The following is a 24,840-nucleotide window of genomic DNA, read 5'->3' as shown; positions in this document are numbered from 1 at the left end:
TCCTTCTCCTTATCCTTCCTCTCTCTCTCTCTCTCTCTCTCTCTCTCTCTCTCTCTCTCTCTCCCCCTCCCTCCCTCCCTCCCTCCCTCCCTCCCTCATTCCCTCCCTTTCTTTTTTAGCTTTTGTTTTGAAACAGGTTCTTGCGAGGTTGCTGGGAGTCTGTCTAGGTTGCTGAGGCTGGTCTGGAACCTGTGATCCTTCTGCTCCTGTCTCAGCCTCCCTAGTACTTGGATCATAGGTAAGTGCCACTGTGCCTGGCCCAGGCTCAGTTCTTTAAACAGAACTCTCCCCAAAGTAGAAAGTGGGGAGGAATGAGCCTCTGACTGGACAGGAGTCCCTGCCTTATACATCTGCGCCCCCCTCTCTGTGCCTGTGCTCTGCTGCAAGGATCCCCTTCCAAGAAGCAGGGGTTTGGGCACACACTGACTCCAATCAACCCTGACAGATCTCCTGCTGGCCACTGAAAACCAAGGGCCTTTCTCATAAGAAACTGCTCTTTTATGTATGAGCTATCTCCTTGATAACTGATCATTTGAGTTTCTGAGCCAGGATGGCTGAGGACAAGACCTTGGATAAATGGTGACCCCACCAAGGTCAAGACGCTCTGCGTTTCATGCGCTGGGCCCTTGACCCAATGGGAAGCGGCTGCTTTCCCGTGCAAGACAAGGCCTTGCAGACCAGGAGAGCCACCTGCACAAGGCCGGTACCTTGTATCCCTGGTTGATGCCATTGATGAACTGCTGAGGGGGAGGGTTCCACAAGAGCTGCACGGTGGTGGAGTTCACGGCTTCTGCCTGCACGTTCTGCGGGGGTGCGGTGGGCACTGCTCCCGGGCGGCCATGGAAGACAGCCAAACAAATGGCAGGAGGCACCGTGGGGAGGAGAGAAGAGAAAGAAACCTTTAGCTGCCACTCACGATTCACAGGCAATTACGGCGCTGAGAACAGGGAAGTGTGATGAATGCTTCTGGAAGCTAATAGTGGCATTACAAAGAAAGAGAATTGGGCTATTTCTCATTTTCTCTTGGAGAATTCCTTAAAGCACAGGCAGAAAACTGGACTAGACCATCTTCTCTCTCCACAGATGAACCTTTCCCAAGGATCCAAGATGGACAGCAAGCAAAACCTTTGTCTAATTCCTTTTTCCCCATTGCCTGAGAGTTGAGACCAAGGCAGAGTGTCATCTGGACACCCTCCCCGCCCCCTACCACCGCCATTACCTACCTCTGTGTTTCAAGCCCAATTATTTTCTATGTAAAAAAGCCAGAAAACAAAATCATCCCTTCCTTCCTTCATGCATTTTTTTTGTTTGTTTATTCATTTGGAAGCCAAATTTCTCTTTGTTGACAGAGGCAACTATTTTTGGCTTTCCTATTGTTTCTTTTTTTTTTTTACTACGGTGATGGAATCCAATGGTATATCTGCCCTCGAGGGACATACGGTCTAGGGTAGGTGCTTGTCGAATAGGAACGGGCAGCAAAGGGCAAGGAGGAGTAGGGAAGGGATGGAGGCTTCCTTTGGGCCATGTCTGGAAGAAAGGGCTGAGCTTAGAAGCAGGGGAGCCCTTGAGAATGGTATCTTGGGGATCAGTGAGAACCCCTGGTGTTTTGAAGGGCGCCAGCCAGGGTGGGAGGCACTGATCATGGCTAGGTGAGGTTATGGAGGAAGAGGGATTGAGGAGGTAGGCGGGTCCTTTGTGGGCTGACAGACTCATCCAAACGTGGCGGCCATTGATATGATGGGCAATGGGAATCAACGCTTTCTGGAAACGGCAGTGGTATGGCCAGGCTGGCTTTGGAGGGAGGATAAAAAGGGCTACAAAGAAGGGGCTAGCTGCCATTGGACACAGGGCAGTCCTGGCTCTTTAGGTGATTAGTTCAAACGTGAGACATGAAAGACCAAGGGATCCTTGAACTCCAGGCAGAGAAACAAAGACAAGGGTCTCCAGCCACAGCACACATAGGGTCAGAACACGGTCCTGTTCACAATGGCTGCACTTTCCACAGCTCCCGTCTGCATGGCCTCATCTTATCAGGCAGAGATGGCAAAGCTTAAAATGCATCGTGCCCCTCCAGCCCACTCTCATGCCACGCTGTCTTTCCATCTGTTGTTGACCATGGCCGGGGCATCCCCTGGTCCCTCCCTCCATAAATCACCAAGGAAACTGTCCAGCCTCCCCTTCATGTAACATTTGTGGACTAAAAATGGCCACAGGGACAGCTGTGCCTAGGATGTAGCAAGCTGGAAAGAATATTATCCCTAGCTCAGAACATGGAAAAGCCCGACAAACAACAAAATGTAACTTTTCTAGAGCCATCAAGAGCTGAGAACACATTATGGTCACACAGTCTGACTGAAATACAAGGGGAGGTGGGGGAGAGATAGGGAGAGAGAATGAATGAATGAATGAGAATGAATGAATATGAATGAATACAAATATGACCACTACAACTGGGTGAGGAAAATTCAGCTAACATCCTCAATGGCCGCTCCAAGCTGAGTGTGGGCCATGTGACTGTATAGAACCTTCAGGAGCCACAGCCTCACAAAGGATGTTGGATACAGAGAGACACAGGTGAGAACTGGACCACTTCTCTGGAGAATTCCACCAAGCATTTGAGGACTAATTACTTCAAACATAAAGCATCACCCTGACACCAAAATGAACAAAAAGAATATTGAACAAAAAAAAAAAAAAAAGAGAGAGAGAGAGAGAGAATTGCAGACCAATATCCCTCGTAAACACAGTTTCAAAGATCCTCCACAAAATATTAGAAAAGCAAATTCGGCAGAACATGAAAACCACAATCAATCCTGATCAAGCGGGATTGATTGTATAAATGCAATGCTACTCTAACATTTGAATATCAATCCAAGTAAAACACTATATTGACAGAATAATGAAAAGCAAACATGATCATCTTAATAGGTTTAGAAAAGCATTTGATAAATTTTAGCATCCAATCATGATTAAAAAAAAAAGTGCATAAACTTGCTAAAGGGTATCTACAAAGCACCTACACTGAGAACTGTCCTCTCAAGATCAGGGACAATGAGAAGACGTCTTCCTCATCATCTCTACTCTGGAAGTCCAAACCAGTGCCGTAATGCAAGAAAAAGAAATAAAAGGCCCATGGATTAAAAGGGGGGTGGGGTGGTCTCTGTCCACAGGCAATATGAGTGTCTATGTGGAAAATCCCAAAGAGTCAACACAATTAAAGTTCCTAGAACCACGTGAGATTAAGAAAGATCACAGGATGCAAGATAAAACAACAAAAATCAATTATATTTCTAAACACAAGCAATTGGAAATTGAAATAAAAAAATCAATTCCATTTAAAGTAGCAATGAAACATGAAATAAATACAAATCTAACAATGTGCAAGGTCTAGCTTCTGAAAGCTACAAGGCACTGATTAAAATAAACAAAACCAAACCCAGTACCTGGGTGAATAGTCACAGCACATTAGTGGGTTAGAAGACAATAAAATAGAGCTGGGCGTGGTGGCGCACGCTTGGAATCCCAGCACAGGGGAGGCTGAGACAGGAGGATCGTGGTTCACGGACAGCCTCAGCTACTTAGTGAGGCCCTCCGCAACTCAGTGAGACCCTGTTTTAAAGTAGAGAATATAAAATAGGGCTGAGGGTATAGCTCAGAGGTAGAATGGCCCTGTGTTCCATCCCCAGTAACAACAACAACAACAACAACAACAACAACAAAAAGAAGACAACACAAACTCAAACGACCTCCACAGTGACTGCAGTCCCAATCAAAATCATAGCCAGATGCTTTTGAGTGAAAGGGTGATTTAAAATTTATACAGAAATGCAAAATATTTAGAAGAGCTAACACTATTTCAAAAAAAAATGAGTGGGCAAAATTTACTACATAATGAATAGCTGTAAATTTATAGTAATTAAAATAGCATATTACTCAAAAAAATGGATGGATATATTGATCAATGACACAGACGAGAGTCCAGAAATGACTTACATATGTAGTGAATGGTTTTCAGTAAAAGCACAAAGATAATATTTTGAACAAATGATGCTGGAAAAATTAGACATACACATGCAAAAGAAAGAAAGAAAAAGGCAGAGAGAGAGAGAGAGAGAGAGAGAGAGAGAGAGAATGAATGAATGAATATATCTGGACTTGTACCTAATACCATATATGAAAACGTGAATGCAAACCTATAATTATAAAAACCTATAATTATAAAATTATAAAAACAGTTGTGGCCAGGCGTGGTGGTGCACGCTTGTAATTCCCGCACTTGGGAGGCGGAGACAGGAGGATCGAGCAAGTTCGAAGCCAGCTGTGCTGGCTTAAGAGACCCTGTTTCCAAAAAAAAAAAAAAAAAAATAGGTCTGGGAGTGTAGCCCAGAGGTAGAAGGGCTTCCAGGAACCCCAGTACCACCAAAAAATAAAAACAGTTGTGATATTGGGTTAGGCAAAAATTTCTCAGACACATCACCAAGGGCATAATCCGCAAAAGAAAAAAGGACCGATAAAGCTTATTCCATCAAAATAGAAAACTTCTTCTCTATGATAAACAAATATCTGCTAAGAAAATGAAAAGAAAGACCAGAGACTGGGGAGAGGGTATCTTTGTGACATATACTGTATCCGATAAAGGACTTAAAAAAAAAAACTTTCAAAATTCAATAATAAAAAAAACCAAAACCTCAAAACGTGAATAAGAGAATTAGGACCAGGATCTGAGTCCACTGCACACCCATTATAGGGGCTAAAATAAAACAAAGGACAGGGACGACCAAATGCTAGTGACGAGGCAGCAGATGACACCCTGGAACCGGCAGCTGGGAAGACTGAAAGTGCTTCAGCTGCCGGCAGAACAGGTTGTTATTTTCTCACAACGCTAAATGTGCACCTGCCACGCACTCCAGAGATCCTGCTCTTAGGTGTCTGTGCAGAAGAACTAAAACTCGAGTTCACATAACAAAATCTTTATGCCGTGTTTATGGCAGCTTTTATAATCCCCCCAATTGCAAACATCCCAAATGTTTGTCAACTGGTGGTTGGGTGAAGAGACTGCACTACATCCCTGGAGTGAAATACCGTTCAGAACAGAAGGGCACCGCTGACTCTCATGCGGACCACCCGGGTGACTCTCACATGCATTTATGCTACAGGAAAGGAGCCAGGTTCAGAAGGCTGCGTACTGGATTATCTCGTTCATTTTATAGTCTGTAAAAGTTAAACTCATAGGAAGAGGAAGCATCAGCATTGCCAAGGGCGGGGGCAGGGGCAGAGATGAGCGTGTGAAGGGTGGCAGGAGAATCTAGGGCGCACTGAAAACATTCCGCATCTCAACCCTGACAGTGATTATTGTGAACTAAAATTGGCTGTCAAAACGTATAGTATGGCTGAGTGTAGTCGTGCATGCTTGTAATTCTGGTACTTGGGAGGCTGAGGCAGAAGGATCACAGGTTTGAGGCCAATCTCAGCAAACTTCACAAAGCTTTTTGCAATTTAGCGAGAACTTGTTTTAAAAAAATAGTTCTGTGACACTTTTTGCATTGAGCAGTGGTGTGCCTGTGAGGGCCCTGGAAGGGAGCTTTGTGACTGCTCTGACCGATAGAATGTGATGTGGGCCTTAATGATAGCACTTTTTTTCCTTTCTGGGAGCAGGGAAAAAAAAAATGGTGTTACTGAAGAGAGCATGGACACATTGATCAATGATACAGAAGAGAGAGTCCAGAAATTACTCACACACCTATCAATTGGTTTTCAATACAAGAACAAAGAAAAGTCTTTTCAACAAGCAGTGCTGGAAAACTGGACATCCTTTCTGGGCGCCCGAGTGGCCACTCAGGAAGTGTCCAAGCACCCCGAGACCACCAGGCTGGAGAAGCATGTGCAGGTGATGCCACAGACGAGTCCCCGGGGGGGGGAAGCCCCCTTCTCCCTCCCCAACTGCCCGAGCGGTACCCAGGAAAAGAGTCACGCAGCCAAGTCCTACTCTGATCCCCAGCCCACAACATTATGACGCACAGTACAATGGTTGTTGTGCTGAGTTGCTAAGTTTTGAGGCCATCTGTTGTGCAACAATAGGAAACCAGGATGATCTCCCCTGAAAGAGAAAGAAGATAAAAGAAAAAGAAAGGGAAAAAAAGGGAAGGGAAGAAAAAAAAAAAAAAACACCAGGAGCTATTGGGAAAAGACTAACACATGTTTGCCTTTCTTTGTGGCTCGGCTCCAGAATGTCATCAGCCCTGATTACTGCTTGTGAATTCCACAGTACTTTTTCATCAAATGCTGCTAAGTTCTCTAAGACCTGGACCATATGCTAGAAAGAAAAAAGGATTTAGCGTAATCTACACAAGGGGTCATTTCCTACGGTTTCAAGAGGACATCTGCACCTTTGCTTTGCTTCACTGCAACCTAAGAGCCACGTCGAGATGTCATGGGAAGGCCAGGTGCGGTGCACAGGCTGTAATCCTAGTACTTGGGAGGCTGAGGTCAGCCTCAGCAACTTAGTGAGACCCTCAACAACATGCAAGATGCTGCTTCAAAAAACAAAAAGGTCTAGATGTGGAGCTCAGAGGTAGAATGCTCCTGGGTTTGATCCCCAGTACCAATCAAATCAAATCAAATGTTATGAGAGAACAGATATTTTCAGAAGAACAAAGAGAGTTCCAAGGAGTTTCCAGACAGAGGGGGAACTCAACTCTGGGGCCAGTGGACTTTTTTTTTTTTTTTTTTTTTGGTATGACTAGGGGTTGAACTCAGATGGACAAGAATTTCAGCATGCGTCAGTAGAGGCACAGAGATTTACTGAGGAAAGCAAAGAATACATGCAAGGAGGAATGAGAGTTATATTGAGAGAGAGACAGATAGACAGACGGACCCCCAGCCAACCTTTAGGGTAAAGCAGGGAGTACACATCCAGAGAGAATGGAGATGTATTCCTGAGGTCCTTGGCACTTCCTTTAAAGGAGCCTTGGTGAAGGGTGAGTATGGGCAGGTATGTAAGGGTAACATGTGCTGTGATCACAAGATGGTTTATGGTGGTCTGTCATTTTCCAGTTCCATGACATGGCCTCCATTCTTTGGCCAACAGGTAATGCTGGAAAGTCCCGACTAGAGGTTTCACATGCTATCATATCACTCTTGCATAAACTATTTATGGAGAGGGTTATTAACAGTGTGAAAGGTAATTATCATGGGTGAATGAGTTTTTTGTTAACTTCAAAATTTATAGATTTCTGAGAAATTTGGGAGCAATAAGAATGAGAGAGAGGTGGACTCAGGGAGTGACAGGCCTGGAAAACGACGCAAAACTTCTGAATTAAAATTTCCTTTCTTTCTTCTCGTTTTATTTATTTTAGTATTGAAGATTGAACCCAGGGACATTCTACCTCTGCTCTACATCACCAGCCCTATTTTTTTGTATTGAAACAGGGTCTTATTAGGTTGTTGAGGGCCTTGCTAAGTTGCTGAGGTTGGCCTCGAACCTGTGATCCTGTCTCAGTCTCCCAAGTACTGGGATTACTTGCAAGCACCACCACACGCAGATTCTCTCTTTTCTTTGTCTCCTACTTTTTATATTTCCTCTATCCTACCTCAAAGAAATATGCCTTTTCCCAGTTCCAGTCATTCATTCTGAAGTCGGTGCCTCTAGGGGCCCCTGGTAGTTTCAGAAAGTATCCCAGATTGACTCCGTGGGAAAGGTGCTTCCCCTCCCTTCTCCTTATATGGGGTCACACAAACATGAGTTGAAATAATCACTCTACCCGCATCACTCAGCCAAAGCCCGGGTGTGTCTGACCCTGTGGCACACTCTCTCCTCCATCCATCCCCATGGTCACAGGATGGCCAGTTCTCCAGCCTCGGATTCCCTCTCTCACCACCCTGGGCTTCATTTCAAAACATCACCCAGTCTTCTCAGCCCTCTTGTCTTCCCAGACCCTGAGCTTCTCTTCGTCCTAATTACTGTCATTAGAAGTGACTCCGAAATTTGTGGACAATGGAATGGAAAATTCCCTCAAGGGAGAAAGGGAGCTACAGCCAGAGATCCTTCCTGACAGTGTCTCCTATAAGAGTGCTTATGGCAGGAAAGGTCTTAATTATTGAGGTTACATCACCCTACCCCTTGGGGAGAAAAGACAGGCTTGCTCAGAGCAGGGAGGAGAAGCTGGCTCTCAGCATTGGCCTCTCCCAGGTGGGAAGCTGTGGCCTCCTGCTGCTAGAATAAGGCCTCAAGGGACATTTTCCGCCCCAGATAATTAGCATTTCAAGTTAGGCTTTTGCCAAGGCCTGAGGATGGCCTGGAAGCAGCCTGGTGAAGTGACAGGTACTCTGTTCTGTTCTGGTTTTCATTGCTCAAAGAAATCCATTTCCACAAGATAATTCCCTAGCACAGACCTGGGTAGGTTTGACAGTAGTCCAAGCCCAAGCACAGTCTCAGTCTGGGAGGCCAAGGACAGGGACCTCTGTCATGTAGCACTAGTGTTCACAGGGCCTGACAATAACACCAGAAGAGTGGCGTGGACACTGGGGTCTTTGTCTCTGGTGGGAGGTGTATATGACCTGGACGGAACCGTGGCTGCTTCTCCCACCTGGAGCCGGGACCTCTCGGAGGCAGGACAGGGCAGAGTGGTGGTCACTGTGCCTTCAAAGTGTCTCACAGGCCAGGAGACACCGAGTGCATGCAACGGCAAACCATCATGGATGCCATTCAGAACTTCGCAACTGCTGAAATCACATTTGAAAACCATACTTACACATTGCATACTGCTAAGTGAATATAACCTGAAAGGGGTGATTCTAACTCTAGGACATTCTGGAAGAGGCCACACTGTGGGTACAATAAGCAGACCAGTGGCTTCCAGGGTTCAGGAACAGGTGGGAAGGATGTTTAGGGTGGGGAAATTGTTTTGCATGATACTATAGTGATGGATACATGCCATTCATTACACATTTTTTTTTTTTTTTGGTGGTACTGGGGTTCCTGGAAGCCCTTCTACCTCTGGGCTACACTCCCAGACCAATTTTTACATTTTTTTTTTAAAATTTGGAAACAGGGTCTCCTAAGCCAGCACGTGCGGCTGGCTTCAAACCTGCGCGATTCTCCTGTCTCTGCCTCCCAAGCGTGGGGATTACAAGCGTGCGCCACCACACCCGGCCTTCATTACACATTTGCCAAAGTCCAGAGAGTGAAAGTGGTGTGGACAGTGGGTGCTGGGTGACGTGACAGTGAGATGTCAGGTATATTCATGGAGTGTATCACAGGTAGTCCTGGCGTGGGGACACCCATCGAGGGGGCCACATGTGTTGGGGCAGGAGGATGGGGAGACTCTAAGCTATCTTCTCAATCTGTTGTGAACTAAGACTGCTGTAAAAAAGAAAGTCTATTTAAAAATGAACTATACATATGGCTCATTCTGTGAATTTTTTTGGGGGGGGTTGGTACTGGGGTTCCTGGAAACCCTTCTACCTCTGGGATACACTCCCAGACCTATTTTTTTTATACTTTTTTTTAAAATTTGGAAACAGGGTCTCTTAAGCCAGCGTGGCTGGCTTTGAACCTGCACGATCCTCCTGTCTCTGCCTCCCAAGCGTGGGGATTACAAGCATGTGCCACCACGCCCAGCTTCTGTGAATTTTTTAAATCTAGTAACTCTCTCTGTACCATCTGATGTAGGGCTCAGAGAGGGAAAGCCACACTGCAACCTTCCTTGAGGTCTGGCCCCCTTTGATGGACAAGCTTCCTCTCCCTTACAAGCCATAGGTATATTTGTGTGTTGTTAGTTTTCATTTTTAAAATTAACCTTCCTATATTCACCTTGTTACATGTAGAAGGCAGGTGCAATTAGATTATGATTATTGTCTAGTATTAGATGGTGTTCAATAAACTATGAATAATTTTTAAAAATTTTCTTTTCTTTCCTTTATTCCTCACCACTAATATAAATTCAGTGAGATCTCAATTTTGATTAAATTTTAAAATAAATCATGTTTTCTGCAAAAATTTTAAAGAGTAGTTATAAAATAATAAGGTCCACAATTAAATCAATTTGTAAAAGAGAATAACAGTTCCTTCTCCTTCTCCTCCTCCTCCTCCTCCTCCTCCTCCTCCTCCTCCTCCTTCTCCTCCTCCCCCTTCTCCTCCTGCCCCTTCTCCTCCTCTCCCTCCTCCTCCTCTTCCTCTTCCTCCTCCTTCTCCCCCTTCTCCTCCTGCCCCTTCTCCTCCTCTCCCTCCTCCTCCTCCTCCTCCTCCTCCTCCTCCTCCTCCTCCTCCTCCTCCTCCTCCTTCTTCCTGGTGCTACTGGGGATTGAGCTCAGGGGCATTCTACCACTGAGCTATACCCCAAGCCCTTTATATTTTTTATTTTGAAATAGGGTTTCACTAAATTGATGAAGCTGGCCTTGAATTCTCCTGTCTCAGCCTCCCAAGTATTGGGATTACATGCATATGCCTCCACGCTTCTCTATTATGTTTATAGAGACATATTTTCAAAGAGTGAACAATTTTTCTATTAAAGGGAGCCATCCGGCACACTGAACCGAACAGAGCAGTGGAAATCTTTTCTACTTGGGGAATATAACAAGGACTCTTCCCAATTCAGATTCACGTCTTCTCATAATCCTCTCTTCTTCAGCCTCAAATCTTGTACTTAATGAAAAAGGAATCAGGTGAAGCAACAATTCCAAGCAAATTATGCCAGCACTTTCCCCAAAGCCTAGACCATACACAGAAAAAGATTAGAACTGGTAAGCTTGTCTGCCGGTACGAAATAAGAAGCATGAGTAAATACTTACCCAGGAGCGTGTTGGAGTGTGTTAAAACTGTTTCCGATTAAGTACAAGCAGCCGGCTACAATGTCCTGCACTTAGTATGTAAAGCTGGAACATTCCTGCAGTTGCAGAATCGATCACTTTGCCAAGCTGTCTGGAAACTGTCAGTGCCGTGTTCAGGACCAATCAAGAGCAGGAAATTGGAAAGGTGCTGCTTTTGAATAGCGCCGTTAGGTAAGATGCACGGACACTACACTGGGTGACCCAGGCACAAATCCAGTCTAGGAGATGATTAAGCCAAAAGGTTGGTACTGCAGGTTGATGGAAACTGATGTCCACAACCGTGCTTAGCGCAGAGCGTGAGTTTGAATCACTCAAAAGAGATTCCTTGGTCAAATATGGTATTCTGCTTTACATCTTTCATAAGAGAAAAAGCAGGTGGGACTGCAGTGTCCTGGATTTTACTGGATTTGCCATTCTGGCAATATCATTTAATGAGCAATCAAGCCACTGTTTACCTGGGAGGCTGTCTCCACGAATGGGTCTCTCAAACCCCAGGCCTTTGGGATTGAATTTTGCTATAAAGTCTTTATCTCTACTGTTGGTACCCAAAACTTGTAGATTTCTTTTTCTTTTTATTTATCTCAGTGTTCGTGTAGATTTAACCTCTTCGTCCCAGGTAGCTGGAGACCATGGTGCTCCCTCACACATTTCTGGATGGCACACAGTCCCGTGAGCTGCTTTTTTTTTTTTTTTTTTTTAGTTTTTCCATTTTTCATAGCGTTCATCTTTTTTTCCCCCTGTATCTTAGAAGCTATGACTATAGAGATATAAGCTGCAAATTTTCGCCATTTGTATTTATTCCCTTTGCACATTTTTCTTTTTTCTGTTTTTAAAACTTGTGCATAGTCAAATTTATCCATCTTTTCATTTACTACTTCTAAATTTTGAGTCATAGAAGCCTTTTCCTACTTCTGGGTTATAGATAAATTCACTAAGTTTTTCTTCTAGTACTTGAATGGTTTTATCTCTGATCCATTTGGAATGCATCCTTGTGTATGGTTATTAGGGAACTGAGCTCCCTTTGTCACTATGCTTAATCTTTTTTGAACGAACTTTATTATTTTATTATTTGTGTGTGTAGTACTTAGAATTGAGCCTAGTACCTGGACATTCTGCCACTGAGATATACCCCCAGCCCTTTTTATTTTTTTTTTATTTTGAGACAGGGTCTTGTCAAGTTGCTAACGCTGGTACTGTAATAGGAGCTGATAATGACTTCTAGCTGTACTTTGTTTATGGATATGAAGTCAATTTTTCAATATATGCTGATTTTATAACTTACCAGTATGCAAAATTATTTATGGTTTATAATGTATTGCTGAGGTTTTACAGATATCAAATCTTATGACCTGCAAATATGGTTTGACCATTTCCTTTCAGGCCTTGTGCTTCTAACTGCTATCTGTCTGTCTGTCTGTCTCTCTCTTTTTTTTTTTTTTTTTTGCAGTACTGGGGATTGAACCCAGGGGCATTCTACCTCCAAGCTACACCCCCAGCCCTATTTTTTGCTCTTTTTATTTTGAAACAGGGTCTCACTAAGTTGCAGAGGGCCTAAGTAGCTGAGGCTGGCCATGAACCCGGATCTTCCTGTCTCAGCCTCCCAAGTACTGGGATTACAAACTTGCACCACCACGCATGGCTGAACTGCTGTCTCTTGTCAATTGCTTTAGCCAACACTTGCATTTCAATGAGAAAGAGTGGAGGATTTGGTGGGGCCAATGGTCCCTCCATCAGCAGGAATGCCTATGTGTTTCCAATTGTGTAAACTCAGAGAACAGACTGGGGGCTTGAGGCACACAAGTAGTTTATTGTACTGAGTGAATCTCAATAGATTCCTATTGTATTACATGTTGTTTCTTTTTTACAACAGTGTTTGATGTGAATTGAGCTTTTACATAAAAATGCTCTACTGGGTCTGTTTGTTTACTTATTTATTAGTACTTGGGACTGAACTCAGGGGTAGTCTACCTCCAGGATATACACCCCAGCCCTTTTTATTTTGAGATTGGGTCTCCCTAAGTTGCTGAGGTCTCATTAAGTTGCTGATGCTGGCCTCAAACCTGTGATCCTCCTGCGTCGGCCTCCCAAGTACAGGGATTACAGGTGACTACCACTATACCTGGCTTCCTTGATCTTTTTAAATGTTTACTTGATATAGTTTCTATGTGTCAGATATAATGATTATGACTCTTTATTTTATCTGCCTGTATCTCTTCTGTCCATCTTTCCTTTTTTATTCTCCCAAGCCTGTCTTGTTAAGTACTGCCTCTTTATAACAGAATGCTAGGTTTTTACTTTGTTACTCAAACTGGAATATTAATATTTTATAGGTAAATTAAGTCCATTATATGTGTTGATAAAATCAATACATTTGTTTTCAGTTCTGTCTCTACGTAATGTTGTAAATATACATACTCTTTATGTATGCTTAATGACATACAACTGGGTACTCTGACATATTATGTTCTATTTTCTCTTTTTCTGTATGTCTTGGTAATTAGGAAAGTCTGTACTTTGGCTCTGGTGTACACACACACATCCTCTGATATATGTGTACCGAGAACAGAGGACGAAGGCGCTTTGATCTATTGGTTTCCTACTGTAAGCAATACTGCACTTAACTAGAAACCTGTTTTTCCTCAAAACAATGACATAAGATTACAAACTGCTCACAGGATAAAGTGCACCCGCTCAACTTATAAGTTATGGTTTCCTGAAATACTTATTTTGGCTTCATTTTCATTTACTACAAAAAGCCAATGTTACCTCTTGTAATTCCATGTCTACATACATGTGCATAAATGTATATGGCATATATATGCAAATGTGTAAAGATACATGGGTTTGTGTGTGTAGATGTGCATGTGTACATGGATCTTTGTGAGTGCATATGCATGTATTTGTATACATGTTTAGGGCACTTCTGGTCCCAAATAGGTCCTTTCTTTGTGTTTATGTAATCAGTCAAGGTTCAAGGTTCTTGCTTTCATGAAGCTCAGAGTCTAGTGGGAAGCGATGTTTATAATTCTGAATAATACATGCTGCAGTGAAGGCCAGTATGAATTTCCTTAAAGAGACGATGGAGGAGATCAGTTTCTGAACCAAATCTTTAAGTAGAAATTGCCAGGCAAAAATGCGGTAAGCAAAAGTCAGGTGCAGTGGTACACACCTGTAATCCCAGGACACAGGAGGCTGAAGGAGAAGGATCGAAGGTTGAAGGCCAGTGAGTGGTAACTTAGAGAGAACCTGTTTCAAAATATAAAATAAAAGCGGTGGGGGCATAGCTCAATGGTGGAGCGCCCCTGGGCTCAAACTCCAGTATCACAAAAAGAAAGAAAAGGAAAGGAAAACCCACGGTAGGTAGGGCATTGCAACCTACCTATGTACCAGAGCAAGGATGCAAACTCAAATGCTTAAGCCCAACTCAGTATCGTTTCTTTTCTGGTACTGGGGATTGAACCCAGGGGCATTCTACCTCCGAGCTACAACCCCAGCCCTATTTTTTATTCTTTATTTTGAAACAGGGTCTCACTGAGTTGCAAAGGGCCTCAGTAAGTAGCTGAGGCTGTCTGTGAACCACGATCCTCCTGTCTCAGCCTCCCAAATGCTGGGATTACAAGTGCCCAGCTCCAGTATCATGGTTTTGTTTTATGAAACTACAATAATCAGAGTTTAGGTGAAGGATGTTGCTTCTGTGGAGCTTCACAGGGCCGAGGGGCAGAGAACAGCACTGTGATGAAGCGTATGTGGTCTTGCAGCCTAGAGGGGCTGCAGGGGCCTCCATGAAGGGGGGCCCTCCCCCAGCTGCTGGGCAGGCGCCATTCAGCTGCGCTTTCCAAGTTCCACAGACAGCTTTCCTGCTCTTGAGCCAATGTGCTCCTCCACCGTAGGTTGCAAAGGGGATTTTCCGCATGCTGAACTAAAACCTTTCCTTCTGCAACTTCTGCCCATTGGTTTCCTCTGTCTCCTGGGTAAACCATTCCTTGCACATACACAAAGTTGTCAGACTATTTGAAAAATACCCAGCCGGGCTTTACTGCTCCAGGTCCAATTATCACCTGCTTCTCTCCGCTATTTCTCCTAGGACAGGACGGCCAGAGCACTGCCCACTCTGGCTCTCCTCCAAGGGGCCTGGACTCTCTCCCCAGCCCTGGTGGCCGGGCATCTGGAGGTAGCGATGTGGCCAGCCAGCACTGCGGGCATGATGGCCTGCTAATGCGGAAACTCATCTTCTATTGAGAGAGGCTAAGGTCATGGCCAGAGCTTCTATCGGGTCTAAAACCCTCAGGTCTTTTTAAGGTGACTGTGGGCAAGTCAGGTCCCCTTGTCCTGTGCTGTTGGTTGGTTGTGTCTAGGAGTGGCATGCTGGGTTTTCCCTTACGTTGTAATCTGTTGAATCAACAATCTAACAAGACATTATTTTTTATTTCTTACTCTGGGACAGAATAGATGATTTGCCCCCTGCCCTTCCATGGTGACACCTGCTTTTTTATTTTATTTTACTTATTTTGGTGTTGGGGATTGAACTTGGTGGGGTGGAATTCTACCTTTGGGCTACACCCTCAGCACTTTAACTTTTTACTTTATTTTAAAACAAGGTCTCACTAAGTTGCTAACGCCTTGGTACATTGTTGAGGCTGGCCTTAAACCAGCAATCTTCCTGTCTCAGCCTCCCAAGTATTGGGATCACAGGCATGCGCCACCATGCTCAGTGATCCCAGCATATTTGAAAGGAAGGCCTCTCCATTTACTCTGAGTCACTGGCCAGGAATAGCCAGAAGAAGGCCAGATGTTGCAACTGGAGTCCCTTCCAAGTGGTAACCACACAGGTAAGTCACATTCTTGGGTCACAGATCAACCCTACAAACTCATCAACTTAGTTTTTCACGCAAGCTTATTTCTCCATCTTGTCTACAGGGTGCTTACGGAGTAAGTTAGTGAATGAATGGATGAATGATTATCAAGAGTGAACATGGTATTTGGATCTATCTACTCATTAACGCTGCCCCAAGAGGAAACGAAGATGGAAGGAAGGAGCTCTGGACGCTGCTCCTGAGAAGCTCAGGAAACCCACAGTCCTGGCCTCCACCCAGTCGTCTGTATCCTGGCCTGGGAATTTCCTCACTGGTCCTCATTTTCCCACTGGGTTTCTGTTGAGTGTGCTTTTCCTATCCTTTTTGATATGAACTCCATTCCTTTTCAGAAATGAATTGTTCTAATCTTCACAGGGAGCCAGACCAAAATCAGGGGAAAAAAATCACAGAAACATCATCTCCCACCCGACTTAAGTGCAGCTCTCCTAGCTCATTTTCTTCTCAGGGTCTGGAGAAGCAAAAGTGCGGCAGAGGCTGTTCAGAAGTTCCAGGCTCCTCCACATCTGCATATTTTCCTTGGTTCACCTTGGTCCGCATCAGCCCTCTTACTTCGCCAGCCAATCCTTACTATATCCTTCTTCCTGTCCAACGTCATGACTAGGGGAGATGGTAGCCTCCTGCCCAACCACCCTGGGTTTCTGGAAACAGAGTGGAGGCTTCTCCTGAGCAGCACTTCTAACTCCTTTGAGCACTTGGGTAACACTGAGTTCATGTGTCCGGGGCTACGGTTCACGCAGACAAAAGTTTCTCTCTGAGTCTGGGCTAGCCACAAGTCGTGAGCAGGGCTCATGATTCTTGCTCCTGGATGTGACATTCTCCTTCCAACCTCTCGAGGAGGTCCTCAAGTTAGAGTATGCTTCACAGTAATCTGGAGGGCAGTTAGGCCCACCCCCGTTTCTAGTGCAGTGGGCCTGGGCTGGGCCCAGAGAATGTGCTCAGCTGACTGATTCCCAGGTGGTGGTGCTGGTCCATGGACCACCTTTGAAAGCCACTGTCCCCCTTTTCCACTTATTTCCTCCTTCCAACCTCTTTCTCTCTCCCTGCATTCTTCCCTTGGTTATTTCCTTCTCTTTGGATAAAACGGGCAGGCAGAACATCCCATTCTTGTTCCCCACCAGCTCTTTCCTGCCCTTCTTGTCAGGAGTACCGGCTGTTCCTTACATCCCACAAGACCGGTGACTGCACCAGGCAGGCATGTTCCGGGCAGCTGAAAAGAGAGGCACACTTTGTTTTCTGTTTTTCTTGTTGTGGCACTGAGGATCAAACCTAGGGTCTCCTGTGTGCTAGGCCAGTGCCCTGCCACAGAGTTACATCCCCAGCCCCTTGTTTTCCATCTTGATACTTTATTTAGGTTGGACATAGATGGAGACGATGTAAAGCTTATTTGAACTCCTGTCAACCATCACAATTCATTTTCTCTGCAATCTACATCAATGGCGGGAATTAGATAAATGAAGGCCAATCAAGAGACGCCTGTGCTGACCATGGTGCTGAGTGGTGCTCTGGAGATGTCAGGAGGCGCCGGTGGAGAAGCTCATGGGGCTTCATGGAACAGGCAGATGTGGCCACTCGGGCCCCTGAGGTGGGAATAATGGACTTCTGTGTCCTGTGTATCTTCCCCTGTCAGATGGATGCAAACCAACCTGAAAATGGCCAGCAGCCCTCTGACAACCCAGGGAAATGAGCTGAAGCTGACACAGTGAAAGTAAAGTGCATTATCCAACATAGTTTTCATATTCTAACAGGCCCAGTTGTATTGATTAAGATAACGTTGCCTTATCTGTTCCAGATAAAACTGTGGAATCTCATTCACACGATACAAATTCCTCTTCACTACCCTTGAGCGTGATGTCAGTTGTCCTGGTACTGGTGGCCTTGCACGGTGCCTCCAGGAGCAGCACTCCCCTCAGCAGCAGTCCCAGTGGAGCAGGGGCTGGAGGATGGCCTTTGCGTGCCTTTGCTTCTAGAGGCAGGATGCTGTCTCCTCCAGGGGGTTGTGGAGCCAGCTTTTGCCTAGAAACATCTCAGCACTCCCGCTAGTGTCCCCGCAGTGCAAGCTCGGCACAGCTGTACTGCATGAGAAGGGGCTGGGCAGGCGGCTGCTTCCCAGCAAAATCATACACCTGGGAGAGGGCATTGGCCTTTGTCACAGTGGCACACTCTGTTTTCACTGTCCTAAAAGTATACGATTTACAATATTAGGGACTAAAATGTCTGACCTGAACCTAATAGGGATTCATGGGCATCTATCTCTCCAGGTAACCCTGCGGAATTAAATGTATATGCCTTTCAAAAGGGAGACGTGAACTCATTACTTGGAAGAATTGCCGGCTACGCATTACTGGGTGGATGTATATATTACAATTTGTGGGCCGGCTGTTACCGTTAATTCCAGATCATTATAGGCCACAGCTGAGCCCTTGTGTGGCTATGGTTCTTGTGTTTTGGTTACACCTGGATGTGCTCACTGCATTAAACATATCTAATGCGTTATTGGGATAACAAATCTTTGACAAATAAGCTGGAGTATCCTTTTATGGCCTTTATAAGAAAATATTTTAATACTTTAAAAGTTCCATGTGTCCCTTTCTTTACATATATATTGTGGTACTAGGGATGGAACCCAGGGACATTCTACCTCTGAGCTACACCCCCAGTCCTATTTTTTAATCTTTATTTGGAAACAGGGTCTCACTGAGTTGCAAAGGGCCTCACTAAGTAGTAGCTGAGGCTGTCCTTGAACCGCGATCCTCCAGTCTCAGCCTCCCAAATGCTGGGATTACAAGCGTGCGCCACCACGCCCAGCTTCTTTACTTATATTTTTGCAATTGTGCATTTGCCAGGCCTAGAGGAGAAGCCTGCAGAGCCAGTTCCTATGCTGGCGGTGAGGCAGGTGGGCCTGGGTGCGCTGCCTGCCAACTTTGTGACGATCTTGCTGGCTGGCCTGCTCCTCTGGGTCTGTAGCAGGTTAAGGACATGATGACAGACGAGGAATATGTCTATTCATGAAATGCCAGTTTCTTTCCTGAAAAGTGTTTGCACTTGTGCCAGTTACTGAGCTCCCCAGTCACGGGCCCGAGGCTGGCCAGGCAGCAGATCCGTCTGGCTGACTTTGGTCCAGCAGCACTTGACCTTGCCGATGGGGCGGCTCTTCTTTTTCCTCATTCAATCCCCAGCCTCATATACGCCATTTTATGTTTTCTGTGTGTGCATGAAACTGCACGTTGGAGGCTTCTGTTCTGTTCCTCCTGTGACCGCTCTCCAGTGCCAGCTTCGGGCTGAGCTGCATTTTTTCACGAGCACATCCACACGTTTTGGACGGGGTCACCACCTTGAGTTCCTGGGGGTACTGCAGGTGCGCATCTTGTTCACACTGGGTGATGCTTTCATGCACATGGGGCTGCAGCCCTGCGGCCATTCCCAGCAGAGGAGGGAGAAGAACTTCTGAGTCCAGGCTCCCACTCGGGGCCGGTTCCTGTGGGAGGTGCTTAGGTGGTGAGCTTCTGGGTGGCAGGATGCAGAAAAGGCAAGAAGGGCCGGTGCACTCTGATGGCGCTCAGAGCTGCTTTCTTTCCCACTTTCAAGATGGAGAGAAGGCACGGCATCAGGCTGAGTGTGGGGTTACATTGGCACAACTTCAGACTGCAATAGAAACTGTGAGCCTTCTGGCCTTGATCAGATCTATGCTTTGTGAATATGTCAAGAGTTATGCTTGGATTTGTGGATGCAGATATACTTTTGTTATTTTTTTAAGGCAAATCAGACACAGCCCCTAACCCCCAAGGGTTCCCAGGCTAGTAGGAAATGGGTCTCTAAGTCACAAAATGGCCAAAATAATTGAAGATAGGTTTTACTTTCTCGTGTGTCTTCCAGCAGTAGCTGAAGGGTGAGTCTTGGAATACTTCCATTTTATGAGGTCATCTGCAAGATACAGATGCTGGACCCCAGCCTAACCCTGGAGGCCCCGAGTCAGAGACCCGTGCCTAGGCTGGTGGCCCCTGCTCACACTCCTGTCTGTCTTACAGTTAGATACACAAGACAGCTTCACAACATAGACCCGAAGAATCCCAACTCCAATGGGAGCTTTTTCTGAAAGAGAGATCAGTCAATCCATGCACCCTAGATCACTGGAGTTCAGCATTCTTCAAACTGTGAGTCACAGGTGATTAGTAGACTAGGACACCAATTCAATGGACTCACCAGCATTTTTTGAAGAATGAAACAGAATGGGCTAGAGCAGAAAATATTAAAGAACATCATACACTGTGAGGGTAACTGCTTTTCCATGGATCCTTTGTTTTAAGGTGTGCGTGCATGCATGCATGCGTGTGTGTATTTGTGCGTGTGTGTGTGTGTGTGTGTGTGTGTGTGTGTGTGTGCATGTGCACTGGCTTTGGATTTCTTATTGTGAACTGCAGTAAAAAATGTCCAACAGTGACTATACATCCACCTGCCATGTGAGCACAAGTGAGATGAGATCTCATTTTTTAAAAATTTACTTCACATATGAGCTACAGTGAAAGCCTGGGAGTGATTTTTAGCATGCTTGGTGCATGCAGAATGCAAAGGCAAGGCAAATTCTAGGGCTGTCAGACCCTCACAGTTAGGGTACAGACATGAGAGGCCAGCTGACCCAGGTTTACATATCAGTATTTTCCACAATCTTCTAGCTATGTGACCTTGGGAGAGTCAGTTACCTCTCTGAGCTTCCAGTATTTTTTCCCAGTAAAATAGGGACAGCATGTCTATCTCACACGACTATTGGGGGTAAATGACAAAAGATGAGTGTAGTTACATAAGCCGGCATAAGGAAAATCTATCTTCCTTTTCTATAAATTCTGAAAGACCAAATTAAGCCCATGCCTAATGGCACATCCTATATCTATTTTGTTCAGTTTTTCCTTAGTGTTTTAGGTTATGCCAGGAGGGTATAGAGCATTATTCTGCGCTGAAGGAAAAGCCTGGGGTCCAGTAAGTCTTTGGGGTTGAGAAACAAATCTTTTGTGCAGTGTCACTTAATGCCATGTTGAGGATTTCCCAAGAAGAGATAAAAACAGGGCTTGCAAATGAGTGTTCATTTATAATCCTTACTTTAGAGGCCCTTTCAAAGCCCAAGTGAACATTCAGGAGCTTTTACTAACATTTTAGAAATGGGGATAACCAAATATTTTTCCCATTTCTTTTAAAATATGAAATATTTCTCTTTCATTATAAAGTAATGTTCTGAAACCAGAATAAATCATTATAGCACAAACATACCTGTTACAAGAAGAAAAATGATGGGAGAATGAAAACAAGAAAACAAGTCCTACCTTGGGGCATTCAAAATGATGATTTATAGTATAATTTGTCTTTAGACCCTTTGCAGAAAAGCCAACATCTGTATCTTAAAGGATGTCTTTTTTAAATGGATTGAGAGTTCGCTCATTTACATAGGTTGGGTTCAGGATGTCACTGGGATCTAGTACATTGTATATTCTGACAGGGCATGGACTGGACCCCAGCTTGGGCTCACCAGAGAACTTTCTGGTCATATTATTTCTTTGTGTGTCTTTCATGGTTGTATGAACAGTTTTGAACAAAACTACACTTGCAACACTGAATCAGCAGCAAACGCGAACTGCTGATTGCTTCCAGGGACCCTGTACTTTCCCCCCTCTTCCGCGCGATTAGAAAGTTGCTGAAGTAGACATTGGCAGTAAGAAAAATGCTTCTAATTACACCGGGCATTTAGTGTGCAGAACCTACGCGCTCTGGTTTTTTCCACTTGAAATGAAACACACATCGATTTCTGGGAGCGCTGTGAGATTCCCTAGGAAACGTAGGCTACTTTCCATTTCCTGGTGGGTCCTCGTGATGGAGGGCTGACAGGCAAGCTCCACATACATTGGGCTTTAGGCTGCAGCTTCTGTGAGGTCCAACCTTTCCTCTCACCCCTAGGAAAGTTCACTCTGCTGAAACTAGATGAGAGCGGCGCCACTCGATTTGAAAGTTAATGTGTCCCCTTTAAAATGCCTTGAGCAGAAAAGGTCAGGGAGGCACTGCTAATAAAATCTATTAAATGGGACTGGTGGACAAGATAGGGGGGATGGTGGGCAAAGGGGGAATAAGAAAAGTGGGGAGAAGTCAGAGAGTTAGAAAGTTTGAATGTGGCAGGCCCTGCAGGTCCCGGGTGCCAGTCCCTGCCAAGAGCAAGTGGCGACAAGCCACCCACTTGGCATACATCGCCACACTGTGCATGGACTGAAAAGAGAGGTGGGCACAGGGTTCAGTTACTTCAGGGCTCAAGACCACGCTGTGCTGAACTCAGCGTAGAAATAACAACTTATCTTTCTTAAGGAGCTTCCTGGAAGGAAACACACTTGAGATTAAAAAAAAAAAAAGTGTATGTGAGAAGGAGGGGTGGGGAGGGCGGCCCCGGGCTAGCAATGCAACATTTATGAGTTCTCTTTGAGCAGGACTGTCTAACAAGCTCCCCTCCCACCCAGCAGCAGAGGGAGCCAGACAGCCTTCCCACCATGCCACATTGTCAAGGGGGGGCTCCATCGAGAGCTTTATTAGGGTCAAGATGAAGCACACCTCAGTCTCCTGATGCATCGGGCTAGCCCTGGGTGAAGGCACTCAGGCGGCTGGACTGAAGCTTTAGTCTTCCCCCTCCAGCTGAGTAGTTTCTGCCTCTTCCAGAATCCCCTGCTAGATTGCCAAATTCTGTTTCTATACATTTAGGTAATTTTCCAAATTAGGCTGACAAATAATTAATTGTATGAGTTATTCTTTTCGCCTTTCATATGCAGGCATTTTAATTATTCTCTCTTCAGCCTGAAGGACCTACTGAGCCTCCAGGCTTTCCTGACACTCAGTGCCACCAGCTGGGGGATACTCCAGGACCAAGGGCTCCAGCAGCAAGGACGCGCTGCTCAGCAGCCCCTGGGCTCAGCCTTGAGCCTGAGGCCCCGGGCTTCAGGTGGAAGCCATGGCCTGCAGGAGCTATGGGTTCGAAGTGTCTGCTAATCCCAGCACAGGTGATTAGGAAGTACCCTGAGGCACTCCCGGGGGGCAGCCATGAGGAGGACTGTGCAATTTCATGCCTGGAAATTGTGTCACCTCCGGGGTCTGGCTCCTCCAAGGAGCCACCTCAGAGTGTGACAGAAACTGCTAACTGCCCCTCCAACAGCCTTTCCCCCTCCCTCCCTTAACAACAGACAAATAATGCTTCCAGTAGAAAGACCACATTCCCAGCCTCTCCTGCACAGGGATAATTTCATGAATTGCAAGCAGAAGTCAGTGGCATATGGGGCTTCTAAGAAAGATCATTAAAGGCAGGCATACTTGGCCACGAGGCATGCCCTGGTGCCTTTCTCTGTCTTGCCTTCTAGTATGTGGATATATTGACAGCTGGCATTGCAGTAGCCAGGTTATGACCACGAGAAAAATATGAAAGATGGCAACACAAAAAGCCAGAAGGGCCCTGGTTCTCTGATGATCCAGAGCTGCAACTACAACCCTCATCACCTGTGCCTGCTCTTCTGATGTGAGAAAAATAACACACATCTACATTCCATTGAAGCCACTGGGGTCTGTTTCTAGCAGCTAGATGCCATAGCTAACCATGACAAACAGCTTCACATTTGCTCTGCTACTGGCCCCACCCTAGGGATCCCAATAAGCCCCTCTTCAGGCGTTGCTCTCCTGTCTGTGGCCTATTCTGAGTGTCCTGACTGAGGGACTGTCACCGCCTGCCTGTAGCACTGCTCTGTGGATGAGACTGGGGCAGCAGCACGAGCCGGCCCATGTCTTTCTTAGTTCTAACTTTGGTTTCACCAACATCAGTCCACCTTACCTCCAGGGCTAAATCTTGCAGGTCCCCACAGTATCTACCCGTGGTGGCAGGGCCCATCCCATAACTTTGAGCACTCCACGGGCACGCACGTGTCTATCTGACTGTTAGCAGAGATACAAATCTTCTACACAGCGGCTACTAGAGACACTTTTAAGCACCGTAGTAGATACGAGTTGTCACAGCAGAGACTCAGACATAGGTGACCACAGCAGGACTGACCACTAGTGTCCATGTCATGTCTTTCAGAACCTTCTCATTTGTATCATCTCCTTTTCTCTTTGCAGACACCCTGGAAGCAGCAGGAACAGACACTATGCTGCAGTGTCTTGATGAAGATCTGAGCCTGGGAAGTTCAGATGCACTTCCTGAGGCTCAAGGTGAAAGCAGTAGTCAGGCCCTGAGGCCCCAGAGAGGCTCCTGCTGGGTCTTGTGAGGACGTGTGTGCGCGCCTGTGTAGCTGTGCCCCAGTCTGTACCATTGCCTCCCAAGCACTCGGGTCCCTCCTGCTGTTACTCTCCTTCCTGATATGTCACCTCATCCGATCCTGTCTGATCTTCTCAGAGTTGTTGTTAGCATCTCTGTCCTTCCCGCCCCTCCCCACTCTTCCCCTTGGAATGGCCCAGCATCCTCCTGTTTCTGTCCTGTCTTGGGTGAGAACATTGGTTCAGGGATGAAATTAGCTTACTGCCTCATATTGTTCCTGTGTGGTGTGGCGACTGGGAGGACTGTGGAAAGCACATGGTGTGGGGTGACATGGTGTGACTGCACCCCGAGCCATCTGGAGCTCAGCCAGTTGTACTCTTCCAGGCCATGGGCCCCTCCCAAGGCCAGGTTCCTGAGCCCTACTTGGAGTCAGTGCCACGGCCACATCTAAAACCCAGCATGCCCATGCTGTGGCTAGTAAGTGTCCTCTCCCCATAGGTCCTGGTGCTCAGTATGACCCTTGAACAAGGCGGGTCAGGGTGGAAAGATGCTTCCTGGGGTTATCTTAGAGGCTGCCACAACCTTGGAAATTCTCTCCAGTGGCCCAGGAATAAGATTAGGGTCAAGGTCAAGGTCTAGAAGAAAATGATAAGATGATCAACTGACTACTGGCAAACTCAGGGGACCTCCCAGTGCATTTATAATTCTGGAGAACACACAGGAAGCCTGCACATGCAGAAGAAAGTGCTGCATTCATCAAAGGGAGGGCATACTTAAATGTGTCCCCTAAGATCACTTCCAGGAAGTCTTCATACAGGATCTAGGGGAGGGGACAGGGAGAGCCATCACATGCATTGTGCATTTGAGGAAGTCCCC

General features: G+C 45.8%; 1 protein-coding gene across 1 annotated transcript in view; it reads right to left on the bottom strand.

Annotated features, from left to right (window-relative positions):
* The window catches only part of SDK1 (sidekick cell adhesion molecule 1), a gene marked incomplete at both ends in the record, with an annotated part of 886,211 nt that overhangs the window by 174,431 nt on the left and 686,940 nt on the right, over nt 1-24,840 (bottom strand). Inside the window, one exon of the mRNA XM_080702238.1 lies at nt 708-823. Within this exon, the coding sequence (XP_080558364.1) occupies nt 708-823 (116 nt within the window). The remainder of the gene's footprint in view (nt 1-707; nt 824-24,840) is intronic.

This window comes from Muscardinus avellanarius (genome assembly GCF_963383645.1).
Source record: "Muscardinus avellanarius genome assembly, chromosome: 10".
Taxonomy (NCBI): Eukaryota; Metazoa; Chordata; class Mammalia; order Rodentia; family Gliridae; genus Muscardinus; species Muscardinus avellanarius.
The sequence above is the reverse complement of the archived record's forward strand: the minus strand, read 5'-3'. Positions and strand labels throughout refer to the sequence as shown.